The sequence below is a fragment of the Spea bombifrons genome, chromosome 1, assembly GCF_027358695.1.
Source record: "Spea bombifrons isolate aSpeBom1 chromosome 1, aSpeBom1.2.pri, whole genome shotgun sequence".
Taxonomy (NCBI): domain Eukaryota; kingdom Metazoa; phylum Chordata; class Amphibia; order Anura; family Pelobatidae; genus Spea; species Spea bombifrons.
In genome coordinates this window covers 128,006,916-128,029,254 of record NC_071087.1, presented here as the reverse complement: position 1 = coordinate 128,029,254, position 22,339 = coordinate 128,006,916, and the positions used below count along the sequence as shown (strand labels likewise).

At 37.5% G+C, this 22,339-nt stretch overlaps 1 protein-coding gene across 1 annotated transcript in view; it reads left to right on the top strand.

Moving 5' to 3' along the window:
• KSR2 (kinase suppressor of ras 2) overlaps positions 1 to 22,339 on the top strand; it is a 156,440-nt gene that overhangs the window by 95,822 nt on the left and 38,279 nt on the right. The window contains exons 6-10 of the mRNA XM_053473343.1: positions 7,581 to 7,650; positions 10,806 to 10,889; positions 15,354 to 15,421; positions 15,823 to 15,941; positions 20,078 to 20,246. Of these exons, the coding sequence (XP_053329318.1) occupies positions 7,581 to 7,650; positions 10,806 to 10,889; positions 15,354 to 15,421; positions 15,823 to 15,941; positions 20,078 to 20,246 (510 nt within the window). The remainder of the gene's footprint in view (positions 1 to 7,580; positions 7,651 to 10,805; positions 10,890 to 15,353; positions 15,422 to 15,822; positions 15,942 to 20,077; positions 20,247 to 22,339) is intronic.

Sequence of the window (22,339 nt, the reverse complement as noted above, 5' to 3'; positions counted from 1 at the left end):
AATGCCTGTATTCTAACTGTTAAACTAATTGTGGTCTTTATGCGGGACCCTGTGGAAGACAAAGGGTTAGCCATATTTTACAGGAAAATTGTCCAAGCATCTGGTGTATTTTTTTTTTTTTGTAAAATGAAATCACCAAATAGACCGGAACCCAGGCATTGTTTACTTGTGTCTCCCTGAATTAGATGGCTTCTGCTTGTTACATCACAGAGGACTGAAATAACCACATATAACACATAAAACTCTGAGCTTTGATACAATGAGGGATGATAGAAAACAATGCAGCTGTCAAAGTTGATCTACGTGACTCTGTTGCATACCTTTCAAGAAGCTGATCTGCTTAGATTAGCCCATTCAGTTTTACCGTATACCATGTTTTCACTTCCTTTGATATAAACTCAGTTATCATTATTCATACAAATAGCTGTCACTGTGTGGTTTGGATGCCAAAAAAATATTAACCCGTCATCTGCCAGAGGAAAATCACTGATTGTAATGTTGAGCATTACAAGCAGAATCAAAGTGAGCCATTGGTACATTAAAAAGTTAACCTTGGGTAAGACCTGCTTAACCTAGAAGCTAGTTCACATCTTGATGTTGCTGAATTAAAATAATTTCATATATGAGGAACCGAGACAATTGCCCCAGGTTGCAACAAGGAAAATGTTAAAACTCCAGTATTTTCTTTTAGTCGAAATTAATGAATTTGTGCTGAATATCCTAAGAATCTCCCTGCGTTCGATTAGGTCTATGGATAATCCATATGCTGTAACTTGAGGGAAACATATGCATTTCAGCTCATCGCCCCTGATGACAGGCCCTGTATACATACCTTATAAGAGATAAGCAAATGTCAAAATATGTTAAGCAGGCTATTTCCTTTTACCATTGCTATTATGGCCATGTCCAAAAACCAGCTTGCTCTGAATATAAAACAGTAAACATTTTCAAATGCACTCTAAGATTTCTAGGCAGTGACATGCAAATACAAGCTATGTCTCTTTTATGACTCTTGTCCTACTGTTACATGGTACTTAATACATACTTTTGAACAAAGCACAGATATGAGATTGCATGATCCCAAGTATTCCACCTACATACAGCTGTTTCAGTCATGTTAAAACTCGTTATGTAATATATCTCAAAACACTGAGAATTCCCATAACATGTTACTTATCTAACCATGCTCAGGATGTCAACCCAATCCCGAAACACATATTCCATGACAGGCTTCCTAATGTGTAGCACAATCTGCCTATGTGCCTAATCCAATTGCACCAGTGCCATAGTGTATTGCAGAATCTTTAGTCACTTGGGCCTAGATGTTAATATTTAAGATTATTCCTACCCAGTTTCATTATAAAAAAAAAAGAAAATACAGTTGACCCCTGGTCTATAAGCTTATATTTTTACAGTCAACATTAAGTACCTTAGTTATATACCCTACATTAACTAATCACACACAAATCTCTTTGTGTTCTCTCTGTTGGTCTTCACCAAGTTCACGATCTGTTTTGCTTTCAAAGGCACTCAACATTAGGTTGAAATTTCCTTCAGTTGTTCTTTAGAAGGGTTCTTAAACAAGCCATTATGCACTCTAGAATGATTCCTTTGATCTAAATATATTAGCTGGAGTATTAGAATTGTTTATAATCAAAGACGCGGACCAAGTTATCATTTATTCCTTGACAGACTTATATTAATTTGACTTAATAGACAGATGTATTCTCTAATATTTAGTCTAATGTTTCGAAAGATAACCTATGAAAAGACTCTGTCCCGTTTGATATATTGTAAATTAATCCTGTTAATTTTGAGCACAATTATGTTAATGATGAAAGAGAATAATATAATCTTTACTCCTTTCCACTAAAATACGTATCTAACCTGGATATTCTAGTTTAACATGGCATTGTCGAATATCTCCAAATATAGCAGCCTTAGACACAACTAGCAGAGAACATGTCTAATTTCTGTCCAGTAAACATTGCTCAAAAGAGACTTGTTACCCTAGATGCCCAGATGCCAAAAAAATAATTTAAAATAAAACATAAAGACATTCAAAAATGTTTTAGATATTGATCCAAAATCTCCAAAACAAAAACAAATGTAGAGGTTCATTTGCCTACATGCGCCTGTTACCAGCCCTTTCCTAGAGGAAAGGTGTATCAAAGTAGAATCTTCTTGCCAATGCCAAGAATGCTCTTCTTAGAAGCACATGGTAAAGCTTAATATGTTTTAACTAAATGTTGCATTGCATTTATACTTTAACTGTGGAATTACTTGCTTGGAGTCCAAATATTTTTATTTTTCTGCATTTTTTCTCACTGTACAGTAAGCACTAGAGCTATATGGATTTATTTGTCACGTTCTGTTTGGAGCATTATTGGAGTTATGTCACTGGCCAGTCTAGAATTTTTAGCACTGGTTTTATCTAGTATAAGTTCTAATTACTTATGCCACTGATTTTTTTATGTATTTTGCTTTCACACAATATATAGAAAACTGGATTAATTTAATAATTGTAATATCTGTGATTTTAACTGTCCCCCTTTAAAAGGTATTTAGGGCTGAAATACACAGGGCCGGCCCAACAATGGAGCCGATTGGGGCAACCACTCCAGGCGGCACTTTTGAAGGGACGCACTTTGCCGCTCCAAGCCCTTTTTTTTTTTTTTAAAGCCGAGAAGAGAGAGAGGGCGCCAAGTGGTTTTCGCTTACCAAATTGTCAGTACCCGCTCGGCGCCCCTCTCTCCTCTGCGAGCCCTCTAGCTCGGCCTCGGTGCCGGCTTGTAATGTTGAGCGCCGGAAGATGACGTCATTTCTGGCACTCAGCATTACAAGCCGGCACCGAGACCGAGCAGGGAGACTCACCGCAGGACTGCTGAAAGGCAAGTAAGGGGGGGGGGTAGATAATGGGGGGGCGTCATTTTAAACTTCGCCCCAGGCGGCATTTTGTCTTGGGCCGGCCCTGCAAATACAAGCAGTAATGAATAAGATGTTAATGCTTAACTTATTATGATTGTATCACACAGTCATAACCTACCACAAGGAAGATTAATATGTTATAGATTCGAACAGTATTAAATTAGCACTTCCATTTCTAATGTAGTTTGTGGAAATAAAGTTAAAGATAAAGTGAAACCCTCCATCGTTCCTTTGAGCTTGTGATTTGTGTAAATACTAAGTATCTGTAATGACAATCTGTTTCTGTATTATTGTTGAATAATAGAAGTTGAAATATCTTGTATCTTGTATAGTCCTGGATGAAGGTCAAATATGAAATATTTGTGGTTGGAAGAGGAATGGAGACACCTTATGTAAGAGCATCATGTTTCTTTTGTGTGATCTTTTGTGGAAATCTCTTCATTATTTCGTTGCTCATTAGGACTAGGTATCTGTAAAGTCAACTGAAAGGCAGGTTGTTTCTTTTCAGCGGTATAAAGGCACAATGTTTTTGTAATGATAACACCGGCTTGTTCCTTTACTATTCTGATATGTTGCAAGGCACAGCCTAGCCTGCCCTCGTACCTACAATAGCTTTTCCTTCCCTCTGGCAAATGAAGAAACATTCCCCAATATATTTGCTCCTCACAAGAAAAAGGGTCAGTTTCAGCAAATCTACGTTGGCTTTATTAAATAATAGTGTCTGTGAAAATTGAGAATGTATTAACTCTTTATTCACTAGCATACTTGTAGACATTTGGTACATTAAATGACCTAGAATAATGTCATGTTCTCAATTTCCTTACAAAATAAGTTAGCTTTGGTAAAATGAAGCTAATAAACATTTCCAATTAAAAAAGGCTAATCGAACACATAAAAATGGATAGAACAATAATCTCTCAGGTAATAAACACTAAATATATGTAAATGACGGCAATAAAATAATTGTTGCAGCATTATTAGTCCTGTAATTAAACACAAAATGATGCTGCTGGGTAAGATAACGCATAAATCTTTTCATGTATTGAGATGGGTTCATACCACTGCATAGGGATCTAGCTTGTGTTTGGTAATTGTTTATGTCAACATCAAGAATAGTGGAGGCAAGTTGTATATTCATTTTTCAACAGAATTGGTAAAATGGAACCCTGGACACTGGCGTTCTAAAAATTTTCTAAATTCTGAAAATATTCCTGGTAGGCTGCCTACTCTGGAGCAATTCTGGAAGTTTCCTCCACACGGCTGGCTGCCACAGATATCTGTAGCTGGTCATGGGATGACATAACATAATGAGTCGCAGTATTCTGAAAGAGAGAGTGCAGACAGGGTTTTGTATATGGAGAGATAAGTGTGTGTTTGTGTGTGTGCGCGTCTGTAATTACTGAACCTCTTTAAAGCTGTAGTGCAAAACTAACTTACTGCTAGAGTGATAAGCATGTTGAACAGAAGTGAATGCAAGAGGGTGGAAAGATGATGGGGTATTTATTAACAGGACTAACATTTGCAAAGATAAGGCAATATTCAGAATTTTATTTTCATTCCCTCACCGGAAAAGTCAGTAATGAGTAAAATGTTCATGTGATATATTTGATAACAAATCAAGAGAAACTTCAGAGCCTGGGAACCTCTCCTCGAAAGCACAGATCCAGATTACATTTTCCTAAGGTTATATTTTTAGTGTTGGCATCTTTAAACAGTTTATCAATGGAATACTTGGCAATGTGTCATTGTCACCCATCACTACAGTGATGGACAGCTCGGTGTCATGTCTCTAGGGTATTTTCTTCTCTATACCTACATTTTATTTTTGCATAATGCTGATCCCCTTTGCCCTGGGCTGATAACCATAACAAGAAGATTGGGCTGATGGGTGACGCTGTCTCTCAGGTTTCACCTCCCTTTGCGTAGAAGGTAAATGTGGACGTGTCACCTGTCATAGAGAGGTCTTACTTAGCTGTCACCCTTGATAATGGGACTGTCAACTCAATTCTTTTATGTGCTGCATTTATAATCAAATAAGAATAACACACAGCATGGCAAGGCAGCCTAATGTGTCCCTAAATGCACACCTAGCATGCAACATGCTGTTCAATTTAAATTTCAAGTAAGAGGAATTGTTAATTGCTATGGTCAGCATTCAGCCCCGTATGAACTGTGATGGATCTCCATCAGTCAATGCGCTATAATGCAAGATGGTTAAAACCAGAATAATTTATGGCAACAGGATTATGCAGTTTATATAATTCATTATACCCCCTTTTTAAAAATTCAGTGCTAATTAAACCTTTGTGAATATAAGTTTTCAATGTATTTAAACTGCTTTATGCCAGAAAATATTGAATGCTTAAAATCACATGAATTATAAACCATATTGCTTTGGCCTGACAAAAGCCATACATAGTCAAATGTATACATAACACAATAAAAATGGGGCTCTATTCATATTGGAGTATGCTTGGTATTTCTTTTTGTCTTATAATAACTTTTGTGATAGGGATTCCTGAACAGTTTTGGTGTTTAACAGGAAAAAAATAAATAACAGAAATGGCTCATTGATTTTATAGCCACACTATTTTTTCTCAGTTTGGGGGAACACATTTATTTTATAATTTTTGCCCTCACTGTAAACTTTCATAGTCAAAATAACCAGAAGAGATTAGATATCATAAACCGTATACTCTGTTCAGAATGAAGCAAGCACTTTTTTTCATATGAATGCTTTTGCACCTTGTACTCCTCTGAATGTATGTGCTAACTGTAACCCTGCCACTGATATGGTATGCTCAATATTAAGGCTTTTATACCTGCCCTGCTTTTCTTAGCTAGATGTAAATCATACAAGATGATGAGTACCAAGGAGAAGCATTGTATCCCAGAAAGCTGTCAATTACTGCTGCCCCATTGCTTTTTACTAATCCATAATTAATCATTACTGATGTGCAGGTGACAAATTGATTTTCCTATCCAAGAAATTGAAGTTTTAATATATAATTGATGCCACCGTTCATGGCAGAAGTGGTCCACTACACAAAATATACATTACATTTATATATATAACCTACTCTCTATAACCATCTCATCTCAATCCCTGTGTACAAATTGTGCAAATTTTACTTGATCTGAGCATTCCTATTCAAATATTCCCTTCTTCAAGTCTGTGTCATTACTAAGCTACACACATACTCATACAGTACAAATGCAAGTAGGATACAGTAGAGTCCTAAATTCACTCTAGCACTTGATAGTTCATTCACTACAGATGTATGATGTGGACTTTCCAGCACACAGGCACATGATGGATATTAAAAAAAGGAGAAGCAAGGAGAAGCTGTCTTTGAAAAACTAAAACTAATGATCACATGCAGACTCATCTGTTACTGAAGCAGAGATCTCCAAATCTGAAGACAATGTCATCACCACAACCAGGGAGAACAGATGTCCTGTTTGTTTCCAGTAATGCAAAAAATCACAGTGGGCTAGTTACAAAAAATGCATTAATTTAACCAAAATGTGTGAGCTTTAGCAGTTAAATATTAAATTAAAGATATGCAATGCATCATGGCATAATAAAAAGAATAACAATGAAATCTAACTGGTTGCACCCACTTTTTCACACATCTTGTAATTATGATTCAAGTCCCTTATCATATTTTTTAGGTGTCTGAAATACAGATACAAATTATGCCCAGGTCTACATGAGGAAAACTTGAGTGTTCCTAAATGAAATATTTGTTTTTAAGGTGGATGACTGAACATGATGCCTGATTTGTTGGTTAACTTCATCCTGAGTATATAAATATGTTGCAAACTGGTCATTTGAACCTTTCATATTAGTAATACAGAGATACCTGAAACAATACTGGCTGCCTATGTGCCTCAGGATTCATTTCAAAATCCTGACTCTTACTTTTAAAGCCCATCATAGTGGTTCCCCTACTTACACTCCTAATCGGTCTCTGGACTCATCCAAAATTTCCTTCTGTCCTCTCCTCTGATTTCTATCTCTCATGTGCGCTTACAAGATTTCTCAAGGGCATCCACTTTCCTCTGGAATATCCTTTCTCCCGGCCTATCCGTCTTTCCCCCTGCCTTCGGTGTTTCACAAAATCCCTCAAGACCCACTTCTTTAAGAATGCTTATAATATTATACATTAACACCCTTCCTCTCACATTCATTTAACTCGCCTTTCCTAGTCCCTCTCCTGCAATACTTATACTAGAACTCCTGGTCTATCACTAACATTGGCGCTTTTACCTCTTGTGTAATACACCCTAACCCCCTCTGGATTGTAAGCTCAATTGAGCAGGGCCCCCTCACCTTTTGTTTCAATAAGTCAAACTGTTATGTTATATAGTACATACCACATAGACTGTAGGACATTACTTTGTTTTCCTGCCACTCAGCTACAGAATGGATCAGACCATTAGTGACATTACTGTACAATTAAAAATTAGCTGTAACATAGCTTTAAAACCACTGATGATTAAAACAAGGCAGCTTGTTTACATGGCTACATGTAAACTGTATGATGTTTGTGTACATTGGAAGATAAAATATGTCCTTGATGAGACTGTAGAACTTTTAGAATGTTATATGTCTGACGTTCTTTTCTCACTATAATTTGTCTTTTCAGACACACTGTCAGTGCCTCGCTGGTCCCCTCAGATTCCACGCAGAGATCTGGGAAACTCCATCAAGCACAGGTAACTGCCGTCATGGGTAATAACTGGGCACAAGAAACTACAATGTAGGATACGAATCTGAGTGGTGGTGGCTTTTTGAGATTTCACCCGTATTGTGGGTGCATTCTTGGCAGGGCATGGAAAGCCTCAGTACTATTTTCCTGATGGGATTTTGCAATAACACATTTACTTAACTATATGAATTAATTACAGATGCGTTTATTTGTGATTCCATAGCCTCTGTGTAACTCCTTCACCAGCAGTATCTAATGCATAGCCAAAACAGTATCCTAAAAACAATACAAAAGAGATAAAATGTAAAGCTTATTATTGGGGTGATAATCCTGATAGTTATAGGATTTCACTAATTATAATGTTATATAATAATAATAATACAAATATTAATAATACACAGTGTTTATGCCCCTGACAGGGGGAATAAAACTCATCATTTAGAAAATACTGGCATTTGTTTTTTTATGAAACAGCTTAATAATAGTAATAAATAGAGTACAATATAGTTTAACATACAGATACATTTTAATTCTATAGTATGAGATGCTAAGTTTTATCCTTCTAAAATGTTCATTTGGAGAGAGATAATGAAAAATAATATATAAACTATATATAAACTCTGCTGGCCTATGGTCCTGCTCAGGGGTTTCCAGTGCCTTAGGCTGTACATCATACAGGTACAGACGATATTATTTATGCATGAGATGTACCGCTTTTTACTTTTTTATTTTATGTCTTTCATGAATTAAATTTTTGTTGTGAAGGCCACGGTCTGGGAAATTGTGTTGCAAATTTAATTATACAATGTTATTTTTGCAAATGTAAATTTTTTTTTTATCCTGTTTTTGTGCTGGTGGCGTCTTTATAAATCCACATTTACATCTCTAGCAAGTTCCCAGGTATTTTGCTTGTTAACATAGAAAGAATCTCACGGCAGCACCCCCTACTAGCAGCAGTAGCCTACTTTGCCTACATGGAAGAGCCAGCCTTGCTACTAGCTAATGAAAAGCTTTCTTGACATAAATGTGAGAAATAAAGCAATGAAAACATTTCATCCATTTGAGAGTCAGTTAATAGTTCCGTGGCTAATTTAGCAATTATCACTAGCTCTTCTTTGGACAATTTAAAAAAAATATATATATTTTTTATTTTATGTTACTCATTTTTGGTTTGAATGCTTAATTGATCAAAAGGCTATTCCTACAGCATAGCCCCTTAAATGTTTTAATATAATTTAATGCATACATGGTAATTTTATTGTAATAAGTAAATACATATTAAGTTGAGAGCTTATATTATGCATAATTGACACTTTTTAACACTACTGTTAACGCTACAATATCGCAATGAATGTTACTATTAATATGGCTGTTTCACAGTGATTCTGTAATGGTGGAAAACAGTTTAACCATAATTAATTAAATACAGCGGGCATTATTACCTTTATTAAGCTCTTAATTAATACTTGCTTTAGGCTATTGTTTTTGTAAGTGTGATGACACAATGCATGAATCATTCATTCTGACTGAGGATGTACGTCATATCGAAGATGTAAGAAAAATTAACTGGAATTTCTTCTGACATATTATTTTAGCCCAGAGACACTGTCTTACCAACACCCAATGCGCAGGTCCCTTGCTATAGAAGTGCATGTGTATGTATGTGTTCCTTTAAATCATATTAAATCATATAATTAATATTCAAGTGCCACGCTTTCTGGATTCTTCATTAGACATACATGGTGCCTTTTGTTTTTCTGCCTTAAAGCACTTAAAGAGTTTCTCGGGTCAACAAAATAACTCTATCGGGGTCCAGCAAAGCATTAAATGTTTCTAATGAAGATGGATGAAAGACTTCATTTACACATCTAAATTAGCTAATTAAAATGTTTCCCTTGTCCGAACCGCTATTTGTGTCTCCATTTAAAGGCGCTGTTGTACTCTGCTCTGCTGAATTTACTACTTTTAGAACTAAATGCAGTATTGGAATAATCATTTCTAGTACAGCTGAATATCTAGACCCATGTAAAATGTTGCTTCATTAATTTTTGCCAGGGACACTTAATTATTTGACCAAGGGCAAGCTCTTATTTGTTGTCACAGGAAAAAATGTTTTTTTTTTTTAATAGATTATGTTGTTTTTTGCAAAGGTTATTGGAAACAATCAAATTAGAGATCTTCTAAGGTTTATTTAAGTAACATACTAAATAATGTAATACCGTGTAACTGGAACAACACCTTTAAATATGTTCTCCCTCTTTGCCAAAGTTAATGTCCCTTACTTAAAACTTGTAGTCAGCCAAAATAGTTCACCATTTAGAATAAGAGGAGTCAAAGTAAAGTTTGTTTCCCGGGGTTAGCTAAAGATTGATTTCCCTAGCTCCTCAGAATAAAGACTGACCTGTCCATACCCTAAGAAGACGAAATCTCATCAATTGCTCTTTACTCGCCTTTTGAGTTCTCACCTATAAGTATCTGGACTGTGTTTGAATTCCATTTCAGTTTCTGAACCATTTAGATGAGATAAAACTCTCAGCTTTAGACTGATAAAAAAAAAAATCAAATTAACTGTGAACTTGGGAGCCCAGCAATAAATTTAAGGTGGCAAAACATGAAGAATTTTATAACTACATTTCAGATACAAGCTCAATCAATCTGCTCAGTCTTGCATCGATAAGGAGTTTTGTAGAATTAATATTGGACTAGGTTAATATTGTGTGCAAAAAAAGTGAAATGACAAAGAGGAACAGCTCAGGATATCCTATAAAAATATTATGCTTCATATCTTATATGTCGGGGAGGATTGGATGAGGACCAATGTGGAGTTACATACTGATTTTAGTTTTTTTAATACACTGGCATTGGTTATGTATAAAACATGACACAGAGTATATTTATCTTCTGTTACTTTTTACAAAAATTGTAAGAGAAATCACATAGCAAAATAACAATGGCTGTCATTTTATGGTTAATAGATTGTAAGCTCTGAAGAACAGGGCCCTCTTCTCATTCTCTGCATGATGATCGTAATATTGACGAATGTTGGTTCTACGTTTCTACCCAACAATTTATAATGAATAGTTAATGTAGCGGAGCTTGCATCAATTTAATAAATTCGGCCATTGGCTTTCATTAAGTGGCTTTCTGTTTTTTCCCCAACAGGTTCTCCACCAAGTACTGGATGTCTCAGACCTGCACTGTTTGTGGAAAGGGGATGCTGTTTGGACTGAAATGTAAAAACTGCAAGTATGTTCTACTTTTCAAACTCTTAGCATCATGAAGTATTAAGCTTTTTATGGTATTATAAAACTAAATGGGAAAAAAAGAATTTGTACAAAGAAAGGTGAAATATTAAGGGGGAACATGTGACATTGATTCTGTTAGAGGGCCTATAATAATTAATATTTACTTATATCCATACATGGAAACTTCATAAGGTTGGCCACCGAGCTCTCCCTCTTCTGCTGCTTGTAAGAGTTAAGGAAGCAGGGCCACACATAGGGGCATGACCAAACCCCAGGAGACTTAAATGGTGCGGGGAGTGGGTAGGATGGAGACAGGGAGTGTTTGGCATCCAACATTGCTACCCCCAAAAAACTGAAAGGAGCAGGGACTTGGCAGGATTTCATTAGTGGCTGGAACTCGGATATGACCAAATGCTGCTCTCCTGCCTTGAGATTAAATACAAGTTGTTCTTATAACCATGGCACCCAACGGAATTGTAAGGTCAGCAGGAACATTCCATTGGTTGCTGTGGGAATAACCTGTAAACTGTAAACACTTTTCATATAAGTTTTAAGTTTTAGATTAGCAAGGCTTAACTAATTCCCTTGCGTGTGTTACTGGCCATCTGGCCTATTATTGTTTCCCTTGCAGCTTCTGTTCTCACCTTCACGTATTTGATTCAATATATAAATCTGATGGCCGCGAACAGTCAGCATCACACCACTAAATAACAGGTCTTGCTCAGCAGGAATGCAGAGACATCATTCTTATGCTTTACTGTGGTTTGTATTTTGAAATAACCTTCACAAACCTCTTGGCAGCTGCAGATATAATGGACAAAACTCAATTACTATTAAAAAAAACAACAATAAATAGGAAAATAGTCAATCACATAGTGATGGGTATTTGTTCACACAGACTGTCCAAGGTTTGCTGCTCACCAAAATGACACAATACAAATCATATTAATACACAATATCATAATTTCCACAGACCTCCATGTCAGTGCTGTTGCTGATTAAATTTAGAAACGCTGATCCGGAACATCAGTGTGTTGATTTAGATACAATTCCTATATTGTAGGCCGTTGGATGGCTTTTGATACATTATCAGTAGAGGAAATATTTAAGCCAGAATGTATTTGCCATGCATGCTTACTGACGACAACAGCTACCAATACTTAGCCAAAAGTATTACAGATAAAATAAAACAGCTTTCAATGGAATACCTATTGTTTAATAATTGCTCCAGGTAGAGGTTTTCAAACATCTATACCATAAAAGGGTTTGTGTGTGATGAATATCTTATTATGCTCTGTTTACTTTATGGGTACGTATTTATCATTGGTAAATGCTTTTAAAATTACTGCTAGAAGACATCGTAGAACTTACTGTTCTATCAGCGTAGAGGTATCAGCGAAGAGCAGCAAACAAAACCCAAGAACATTTGACACAAAAAAAAGTAAAAAGAAAAAATACTCAGTGACCAAAAAAGAAAAGAAAAGTAATATTCAAGTAGACTATATGACAAAAAGTATGTGCACACCTGCAGGGGAGGGCTGGCAGCCTAAGGCCTGGGGGGCAAGTCTAGTCAAGTGGCCCGTTGCGCCACCGAATCAGCACACCATCCATGCCCATCTTTTCCTGATTTTAATACATACAACAGCTAATCTTTGTAACAAAATACAATTTAAATATGGAAAAAATGGACCCTAGGCATTTCCTTGGGCCCCTGCCTGTAATCATCCCCAGAGTCCCTTTGTCCCTCATTCACTAAGCCACACCTCTGTTTTACTTACTCCATGTAGTTAAGGTATAGATCAAATAAACAACACATGTAAACTGCACATGCATGTATAGATCAACTGAATAAGAAATACACACCCTGTATTTGCAGGTATACAAATAATGTATGGAAACATAGCATAGCAGATACAGATCAACAGAATAACACACAAACCCAGCTTTGCAGGTACAGATCAACTGGAAATCACATAACAACTAAGCATTAAAGGTATAGATAAAACCCCCTAAATTACAGGCATAGATCACAGGATGCACAGTCCAGAGTGAGCAACTTTGTCCCCAAACAGCCCAGCGTGAGCCAATTTTGTCCCCAAACAGCCCGCCCTGACACCAGTACAAGCTCTGCAACACCCAAACACACACACCAATACAAGCTCTGCAACACCGACACCCAAACACACACACACCAGGACAGGCTCTGCCACACCGACACCCAGACACACACACCAGGACAGGCTCTGCCACACTAACACCCAAACACACACACACACCATGACAGGCCCTGCCACACAGACTGCTAAACACACTGACACCAGGACAGGCTCTGCCACATCAACACCCAAACACACACCAGGACAGGCTCTGCCATACCAACACACACACACCAGGACAGGCTCTGCCACACAGACAGCCAAACACACAGACACCAGGACAGGCTCTGCCACATTGATATCCAAACACACACACACCAGGACAGGCTCTGCGACACAGACACCCACATCCAAAATGCTTTCCACACTGGTTTGCTGTTTGTTTGTTTTTCCCCCTTGTGTATTGATGCCATAGCCAGCCCCCCCCTTTAGTTTTAATGTATTTCCCCCCACACCCTTGTGTACTGCCCCATGTGAATTTGTGCCCCCAGCCAGCCCCCTTTGTACATTATGCCCCTTGTGTATTGCCCCATGTGGATTTGTGCCCCCAGCCAGCCCCTTTGTACATTATACCCCAACACCCTTGTGTATTGATTTATGTGATGTCCCCGGCCAGCCCCCCTCCCTTGTGTATTGATGCCCCCCTTTGCATTGTCAATGACCCATGTATATTGAACCCAGCCACCCACCCCCACCTTTGTGTATTGATTTATGTGGTGCCCCAACCACCCTGTTGTGTAATTATACTCCCTAGCCACCCTCATTTTGCATTTAATTGTTGTCCCAATGCAGCCCCCCCCTTTTAATATGGCTCCCCTTCCGCCTATTACCCCAACTATTTTTTTTTTAAATACTTACGTTTTTGCTGCCATCCTTCACTGCTGCTGTCCTCCAGCGTGCTCTTCTACCTGTCACAAGGAGCTGTTCCGTGTGACTCCGCCCCCTTGAGCGCCCCATCACATTGACAATGTGACGTGCCGCTCAAGGGGGCGGAGTCACACGGAACAGGACACTGGGCGGCACTGTGAAGGCACGCTGGCCGCTTAATGATTTTAAAGCAGCCAGCGTGTCTTACGGCCACATCGGTTGCAATTGGCCGGCCCACCGCAGATGCTGCGGGAATTAAAGACGGCCCTGGCATGGCCGAATCGGCCATTTAAATGGGCGGCCTCGCGGGCGTGTAATGTAGATTCAGGGCGGCCTGGGGGACAATTGCCCCCCGGCCCAGCCCGCCCCTGGACACCTGACCATCACATCTATATGAGCTTGTTGGACAGTCCATTCCAATATTGAGTTGCTCCACCTTCTCTTCGAGGCTGTATCAGTTGCCAATCTTCTGGGAAGGCTTTTCACAAGATTCTGAAGTGTGTGTCTGGGATTTTTTGCCCATTCAACCTTTAATCTAAAATGTCTTTATATGCTGTATCGTAATGCATTCCGGTAGGTAGAAATCTCCTGGCACTAATAACATGATAAAAAGAAAACTGAATTTGACAACAGGCATGATCTAGGCTGCTTATTTTGTCTTGCTGTAGAAACAACAAACCTTATTCAGTCTTTGCTCTTGTCTTATGTTCAGGATATACTTGCCAAATCTGCTAATATGTTGTGCTAACATTTTAACACACTATATATCAATTGGATACATGTTGTGACTTTGGGAGCTCATCTGAATAATTTAGAAATGTGTAAAATCGTTAGGTACCCGTAACCTCCTCTTTCTGTGTGGTTCTGTCACCTGTACACGTTACCTTGCTCAATATACCATTTTGTAACTAAGTATAACATTAAAAACAATCCATAGTACCGACGAATTCCCAAAACTTTACTTATCTCAAATTTTTTTTATTTTTTTTTTACTGATAATACCCAATTTTACCTAGTAGTCTTGTGTTTTGGTACCAGGACTGGAAGGTATACTGGTATACTGTTTTGGTACCAGGACTGGAAGTCGTACAACAGCTAGGTTTCCCAGCTTTGTTTTACGATTATCAGTAGTCCCACCGAGGAGAAATATCTCTTAAACAGTATAAACAAACATAGCAAAGCCTTTATATTTTAATAACAAAAATTCTATTATATGCTGCTCACATTTGCAGACTCTCCTTCTGCACCAATAAAAATGAATTAAAATGTACCTGCTTGATAAAGCATAGTAATTAGCTGGAGCAGGTGTGCTGTGGTCCCTTGCAGCTGAGTGTTGAGTTTGATCTGTGGGCCATAAGATAAGAGATTCCCTTGGTCTAGGCTGTGATTGCTAATGGTGCCATAATCTAACCATGCTCTAATTCTTTCTGGTTTCCCACTAGGCTAAAGTGCCACAACAAATGCACCAAAGAGGCCCCTCCGTGCCACTTACTGATCATCCACCGAGGAGGTAAGTGACAGGATAGCTCTCTACTCCTGCCTGAGGCCAGACTCCGGTAGTATGATGAACAGTTACATTCACATTGCAGATTGAGCCTATTTAACAAGGTTTCTTGTCTTTCTGACACTGTGAATGGACTTACTTCATAGGAACATTTCAAGTATGCAGTGACTCATTTCTAATCTAAAACCTAAATTCTTCATTGTAGGGACAGGAACCACCTTTGATTCTCCAATCATGTTCATTGTATTAATATTATTAGTTCATTAGGTATAAAGTATATATATGTTTATACATTAATTGTTGTGTTAGTAACTGATAAAAATACCCTCAATATAAAAAATAATGAATCTGTGAGCTGTGGGCCATCTGTGATTTTTTTTTTACCTTATTTTTTTCTCCTATTGTAGCACGATTAGTCCGGACAGAGTCTGTGCCGTGTGATATTAATAATCCTTTGCGGAAACCTCCACGTTATTCGGATCTCCATATTAGCCAGACCCTGCCTAAAACCAACAAAATTAACAAGGTAAACACCTCAAAGACAAATGTCATTATTATGTAGTGCCCCTGACTGCACATACCTCCCTAATTGCCTTTGCCGCTTAATCACCTTGTGTTGGACACTATGATCAAGAAAGTTCTTGAAGTAATTTGACTGGGCGCTGTGGTGTTTGTAGTGATAAATATTAGCATCTTCGTATTGTGAGATAATTCTTTAGACTCATAGAACTGCCATGTTGCACATATATTTTTCCTAAGACGCACATTATAAGATGTCAGTAAGGACAACTGCATTTCAAGCACTATATTATTACAATGTTTATAACATTGCATAGGGAGTAGGAAACGATTGAGTCTGTCTTGTAGCTCTTCAATAATATAAGATACAGACATGTGTCTGTACTTAGCCTTGAAATTACAGGCCTGGCATGGATGTTAATGCAGTCTTGCAGATGGATAGAGTCATGGAGGAACGTGGAAGACGCGCACGTCCACCTCGGTCAGCAGATAACAGGAAGCAGTGGCCTGATTGCATTACAATGATTTGTCCTGTGTCCTTCATGACAATAACCAAATGACCTTCCCAGTTATAATTTAAGATACGTTTAAGGCTTGTGTCACATTTGGATTCCTTGGGATTTCAGTCCCATTCAGAAGGTAACTCTTTAATTGAGCCAAACAATGTATTTATTATGATACTGAATGTTTGTGTCCCCTGGGTGACTTACCCATCTCAATTATATCTACAGTTGGTATGAGAGTCAGCACCATCACTTCACTGTTTTTTATGAAGGGCCAACACTTGCGGGCATCTCCAGCAAAAAACTGGCCCTGCACAAAGCTAATTGCAATAAGTGAGGAGACATTGAAAACAAATCTCCCTTAACAGTATATTATACAGGGCCAGCCAAGATCTTTTTGCAGCAGAAGCTCCTGGGGTTTGGACCTGCGTAACATACAGTATTGTGAAGTTCGTAAGTCGAAACAACAATTGACCTGCAAATTCCTGTGAACTCTCCCTTAAGAATGAAACCCATTGATATTTGACTTATTTAGAAATTGTGCCCTTGAAGTATTTCCCTGTCTTTCCTTTTCCCTCAAAATCATGGTTCTACCTCTGCAGCTACCTTCCTCTGGTATCACTTATGATACCAAATCTCTGTTTCAGATACAGATCCATGTTAGGTAATGTACTACACTGTCCCAGCTTCAAATGAAAGGTCTGTTAGAGCCCTGTTTCATGTTGAATCAATTTTTGGAGTACATTTTGCATTGACTCAAATGCACTTTATTTCATATGGATTGGTATGTATATGTATATATATATATATATATATATATATATATATATATATATATATATATTGTCTCGTTTAACTTCTTACCCCGGCTGCCTCTACCAAAACCAATATGTATTTTTAAGTATTCATTTTGCACATGCTAGGTAGCCATTCTGTTAAAGTAAGTGGGAATAGTAGCTGCCAATCACATGTATGCTAAGTGAACATTGATGGCTGCTGGTACTTCCATTTCAAAGTGCTTCATAGCAGTCTCCTCACTCATCTCCAAATACACTCCCACTTGGTTTCTCTACTCATGCGATGATCTCCATCTGTCCTGTGCTCTTATTTCTGGTTCTCATGCACATTTGCAAGAATTCTCAAGGGCTGCCCCTATCCTCTGGAATGCCCTCACCTGGCTCCGATCCTCCAAAAATCCCACCTCATTAGGGAAGCCTTCAAACATGTTAACAACCTTCCTCTCATCTTCTTTAACTTACCTTTTCTAGTTCCTCTCCTTCCTTCAGACAATACTTATACAAGTGTGGTTGGTCCATCCCTAACAGTGGCACTTTTACCTCTTGTATAATCCAACTTGACTCCCTCTAGATTGTAAACTCCCTTGAGCAGGGCCCTCCTTACCTGTTGTTTCTGTCAAACTGTTATGTTATATACTACTTGTTATGTCCTGGTTACCCATTGTACAGCTCTGTGGAATATGATGGTGCTATATAAAACAATAAGTAGTAATAACAATTTTGTGTGACCGCCCTTTGGCTTCAAAACAGCATCAGTTCTTCTGGGTACACATTGCAAAAAGTCAGCGATTTTGTAGATTAGGTGTATGATTAAACAATTATAGTGTACCGAGAAGAATTGATGCTGCAAAGGGTGGTCAGACCAAATATTGATTTGATCTAGATCTTTCTACTGTTCACTTACTTTGCATTTTGTTAAATGATAAATGTCTATTTTTGAAAGCATTTTTACTTTACACCATTTTTCACACCTGTCTTTATTCCCCTGCATTGTAACATCCTATATGGTCGGGTAAATCATAACCCGCAAGTGCCATTCTTCAATTATTTTGTTTTTGGGGGGCAATATCCAGAAATGTGTAAAAGTTCTGGATATTGCCCCCCCAAACAAAATTGCGGGTTATGATTTACCCTACCATATAGGATGTTACGATGCAGGGAAATAAAGATAATAGGTTAATGAATCAAGGACTGAGATCAGTGCTTCCTGTTGCTCATGGATCCTGTAACATGGGAAGTAAATAAGATTAACAAAACATATAAATCTAATCAACCAAATCCAAAAGTAATCAGTAAAATTAGATTTCATACTTACAGCAGCAGTCATCGGGATCTCAACAAAGCATCTTATCACGGGATGTTTGTGGGAGTTTTTTCTGTGATTGTTGATAATTTTAGTTTCAAAGTAACCTATTTATATGCCGGACCTGGATTTTTTTTTTTACTAACACTGTGGGGGCTTTCCTACCAATACCAAAGCATACATCTGATTGGAAATCATTACCTGTGTTATAGAGGTCAAAGAGAACCACTGCTGGAGTCCATCTCTGTTGGAATGGTTTGCAGACTTTAAGGCAGAGACCCAACCAAGTAACGAAGCTGCTTCATTCAAACATAATTAATCTCCATTTTTTTATGTTTTTTTTTATTGTTGTAGAATTTTGCACATTTAAAAGTCAGTGATCTGATTAATTTTATCTAATCTGTACACAGAGAAATCACCTCTAACTAGCAATCTTATTTTATTGTTGCTTGAGAGATAGTTGGCCTCCGTCACTTGCTTAAACACAAGCATTTAATCGTGATTTCTTTATATTGTTATAGACAGTAAATATACAGACTATACACTTGCGCAGTGGTGTCTGCTTTTTCACGATGACGTATGAAGCAAAGGAATTGGTAGGTTGTAGGCAGAGGGTTGCTGCTCAGGGCAGAATGGCCAGTTGTTCCTTAGGCGAAGATGCCTACTTGGCTGTTGAGCCATCTGCTGAAAGCTTCTTCCCAGATGGCACAAAGAGTTTTAAGCCACTGTTGTATCTATGCATATAAATAAACCAAGACAAAACAAAGTGCAAACATACACTGGAGAAGGAGGAGGAATATAAACTGAGGCAGCCGGCAATTGAAAATAAAATCAATGCATTAGTTAACAGAAATTTGTAACCACGTACAGATTATGGCAAAAAATATGGACACTGTCTTTGAAGTAAATTATTTAGAACAATACAATATATCATTAGCACACTGGGTATAGAAAGGAAGTGAACAAATATATTTGAAGTGTAGTTTTCAGGTGTAAGCCACTAATGTAAGTAGACAGATAACAAGAAACAGAACCCTTAGTAAGAGGGGAATGTTTGAGTACTATATCATCTCTGTGTAGACGTGAACCGTTATGATTATTAAACTGGGCAGTTTCTATCATAAAGGTTATATTCCCTTTAAGGTGACTTTCTTTTCTTTTAAAATTCATATTTTCACAAGAAGGAGAAAGCAATACTTAATGTTTTCACGTAGTCAGTGTCTTCTTTTAACATCTATTCAACAAGACATATTTTTCAAAACACAGGACAGGTATTGCAGACAGGTGCTTCATTTCAGTTCTTCGTTCTGCTGCTCTACTGCCTGGCAATGTTACAGCGTACTGTACCCTAAGTCAAATGGTTCTGAAGCTTCAGGGCACAGAATGATATGTGGTCATTCTAATACCTGCTGTATTAGTAGTAGTTACAATTTCTTCAGGCGGGTTAAACCAGTAACTGGATCTTGTTTTGTCCAATGTGTTGTAGTTTGTCTGCTCTCCTCTTATTTGCTTCCCAATGTGTTTTCTTTTGTCTTCCCAGGACCACATACCAGTGCCCTACCAGCCAGATTCCAGCAGCAACCCTTCCTCTACAACATCCTCCACACCGTCCTCACCAGCTCCCCCGCTTCCTCCCAGCGCCACCCCACCCTCTCCTCTCCACCCATCCCCACAATGCTCTCGCCAGCAGAAGTCGTTGAACATGCCAGGTACCAATATTAACCTGGAATGGCCAAAGGATTATCTCCTTCTTTTGTTCCGTACACAGTAGGTTACCTATGTTAGCACAGGATATTAATGGGTTCTTGGAACAAAAGCTATGCTTTTTTGGAAAAACATGATTTATTAAATTAAAATTTGGAATAATAGTCAAATATGTTCACTTCTTTTGTGACCAGAAATAAACTTTCCAGTGCTCTGGAAGAAGCAGTATTATAACGGTCCATAGCTTCTGATTTCAGTTAGTTGAATGCTAGGGACCCTCTTTAACTGCATGAGTTCCTCCTACGCATCCACCATGATCAATAGGGAGCAGCAGAAAAAGTGCCGAAAAATCTCAGGATAGGCTACTGTAAAGCCACTTCTTCCAGAGCCAAGAGTAGCACTGTCTTCATCATATGGCAAAGCTAATTAAATTGTAATTTCTTTTTATGTATATATGTTAAATAAATGTCTTAATAGTACTGTTCTGGTCACCGTTATTTTGTGAAGAGGTAATGGTGTTAGTTCATATTTGTAGGTATTTTTCATTCTTGCACTTTTAGATATAACCATGCACCTTTTTATGCTGAAAACATGGACACCAAGTGGTATATATAATTGTCTAATAGGTAATTACTTTATTTTATTCTGATGGCGATTTGGTGTGTGAATATGACATTGTTTATATACATGATATGATGTTTTGTTTTTTTTAGAGCATGTATTCTATTTTATCGCTCTAGGATAAAAAAATATACAAATAGAGAATGTGTCTGTACCAACCAAAGAATGATCATCCATTGGTACATGGGTTGAGAGCTGAATGGATGAGCTTTGTGGCTGGAATAACATCATTCACACTCAATTGAGTGCTTAGTGTGACTACCCTTTTTAATGTGTAGATTTCATCATACTATACTAAGCAAAGATGTTATTTTTATGTAAACTACACCAAAGTATACACAAATAAAACCAGTAATTATATCTCTCTCCAACTGTGCTGTAGTGTAAACCATTAAAATCAGCAGTAGAATATTCATTACATTTGCTTGTTTCCTTTAAGCAAGGTTAGACATACATTTCAAGTGTCTGTACATATAAATAATTAATAATAATAATAATAATAATAATAATAAGGAAATGGTTTTCCTGCCCTATCATCTCCCATTTTGTTTAGTGCATTTTAGTATAGCAGAACGTGGGCAAAAATACATAGAGTGTGTAACTTTGTACAGAATTTGTGTTTCAGCGTTTAACAATTAAAGCCTTAATAGTTTTTCTGTAGCTATTTTTGTTTTAATAATAAAATAATTAAAATTCTGCTTTTTGATTACTATTTCCATGCATTGGTATAAGCTAGCATCTACCAATTTCTTAAGTGGGGTTAAGTTTATTAAATATTCCGCATGTGCATTGTATAAATAGATAACATTGTCATTAAAATGGAATGATAGACCTTGGTGCAATTAGGATGGTGAAAACCTGTAAGATGTTCATGATAAAGGGGAACCAGCTATCCCGGTGGCCCTTTCTTAAGACCTCATGCAGATTCAATGTTATAAATGTAAACCTAGAGGTAATCTATATCTGTAATGGCCATTGCTACATTAATATCAACAGTTTTCTCTACACATATGCCCCAAGTTTGGTTTTCATTATGTTCAAACCATAAGTCAGTTTTCAGAAATTATTATTATTATTTTATTTATTAACACAACGCTTCTTACAATAAATATATTCAAAAAGTATGACTAAACAAGAAATAACTAAGACAAACTGATACATAAGGTATAGAAGACCCTGCTCTTACAATCTAGAGATCCTACATTTTTCAGTTCTATGCTTAATAAAACTGTGTTTTACAGATTAAAATAAGCTATAAATTTGTATTAAAGACCCAATTACCATGGGAAAGATTTCTTAACCTTCCTTTTTTCAGGATCTGCATGATTATTCCTCCTATTATGTCATAACTTCCCTGTTTTTATGTTGCTAATTGCTGTTGATTCAGGCTGCCTTCACAAGAGTGGTGGTGGGGAGGGGGTGAGCCGCAAAGTATTTATGTTATATTAGGTTACATATAAACCTAGGATTTTACGTG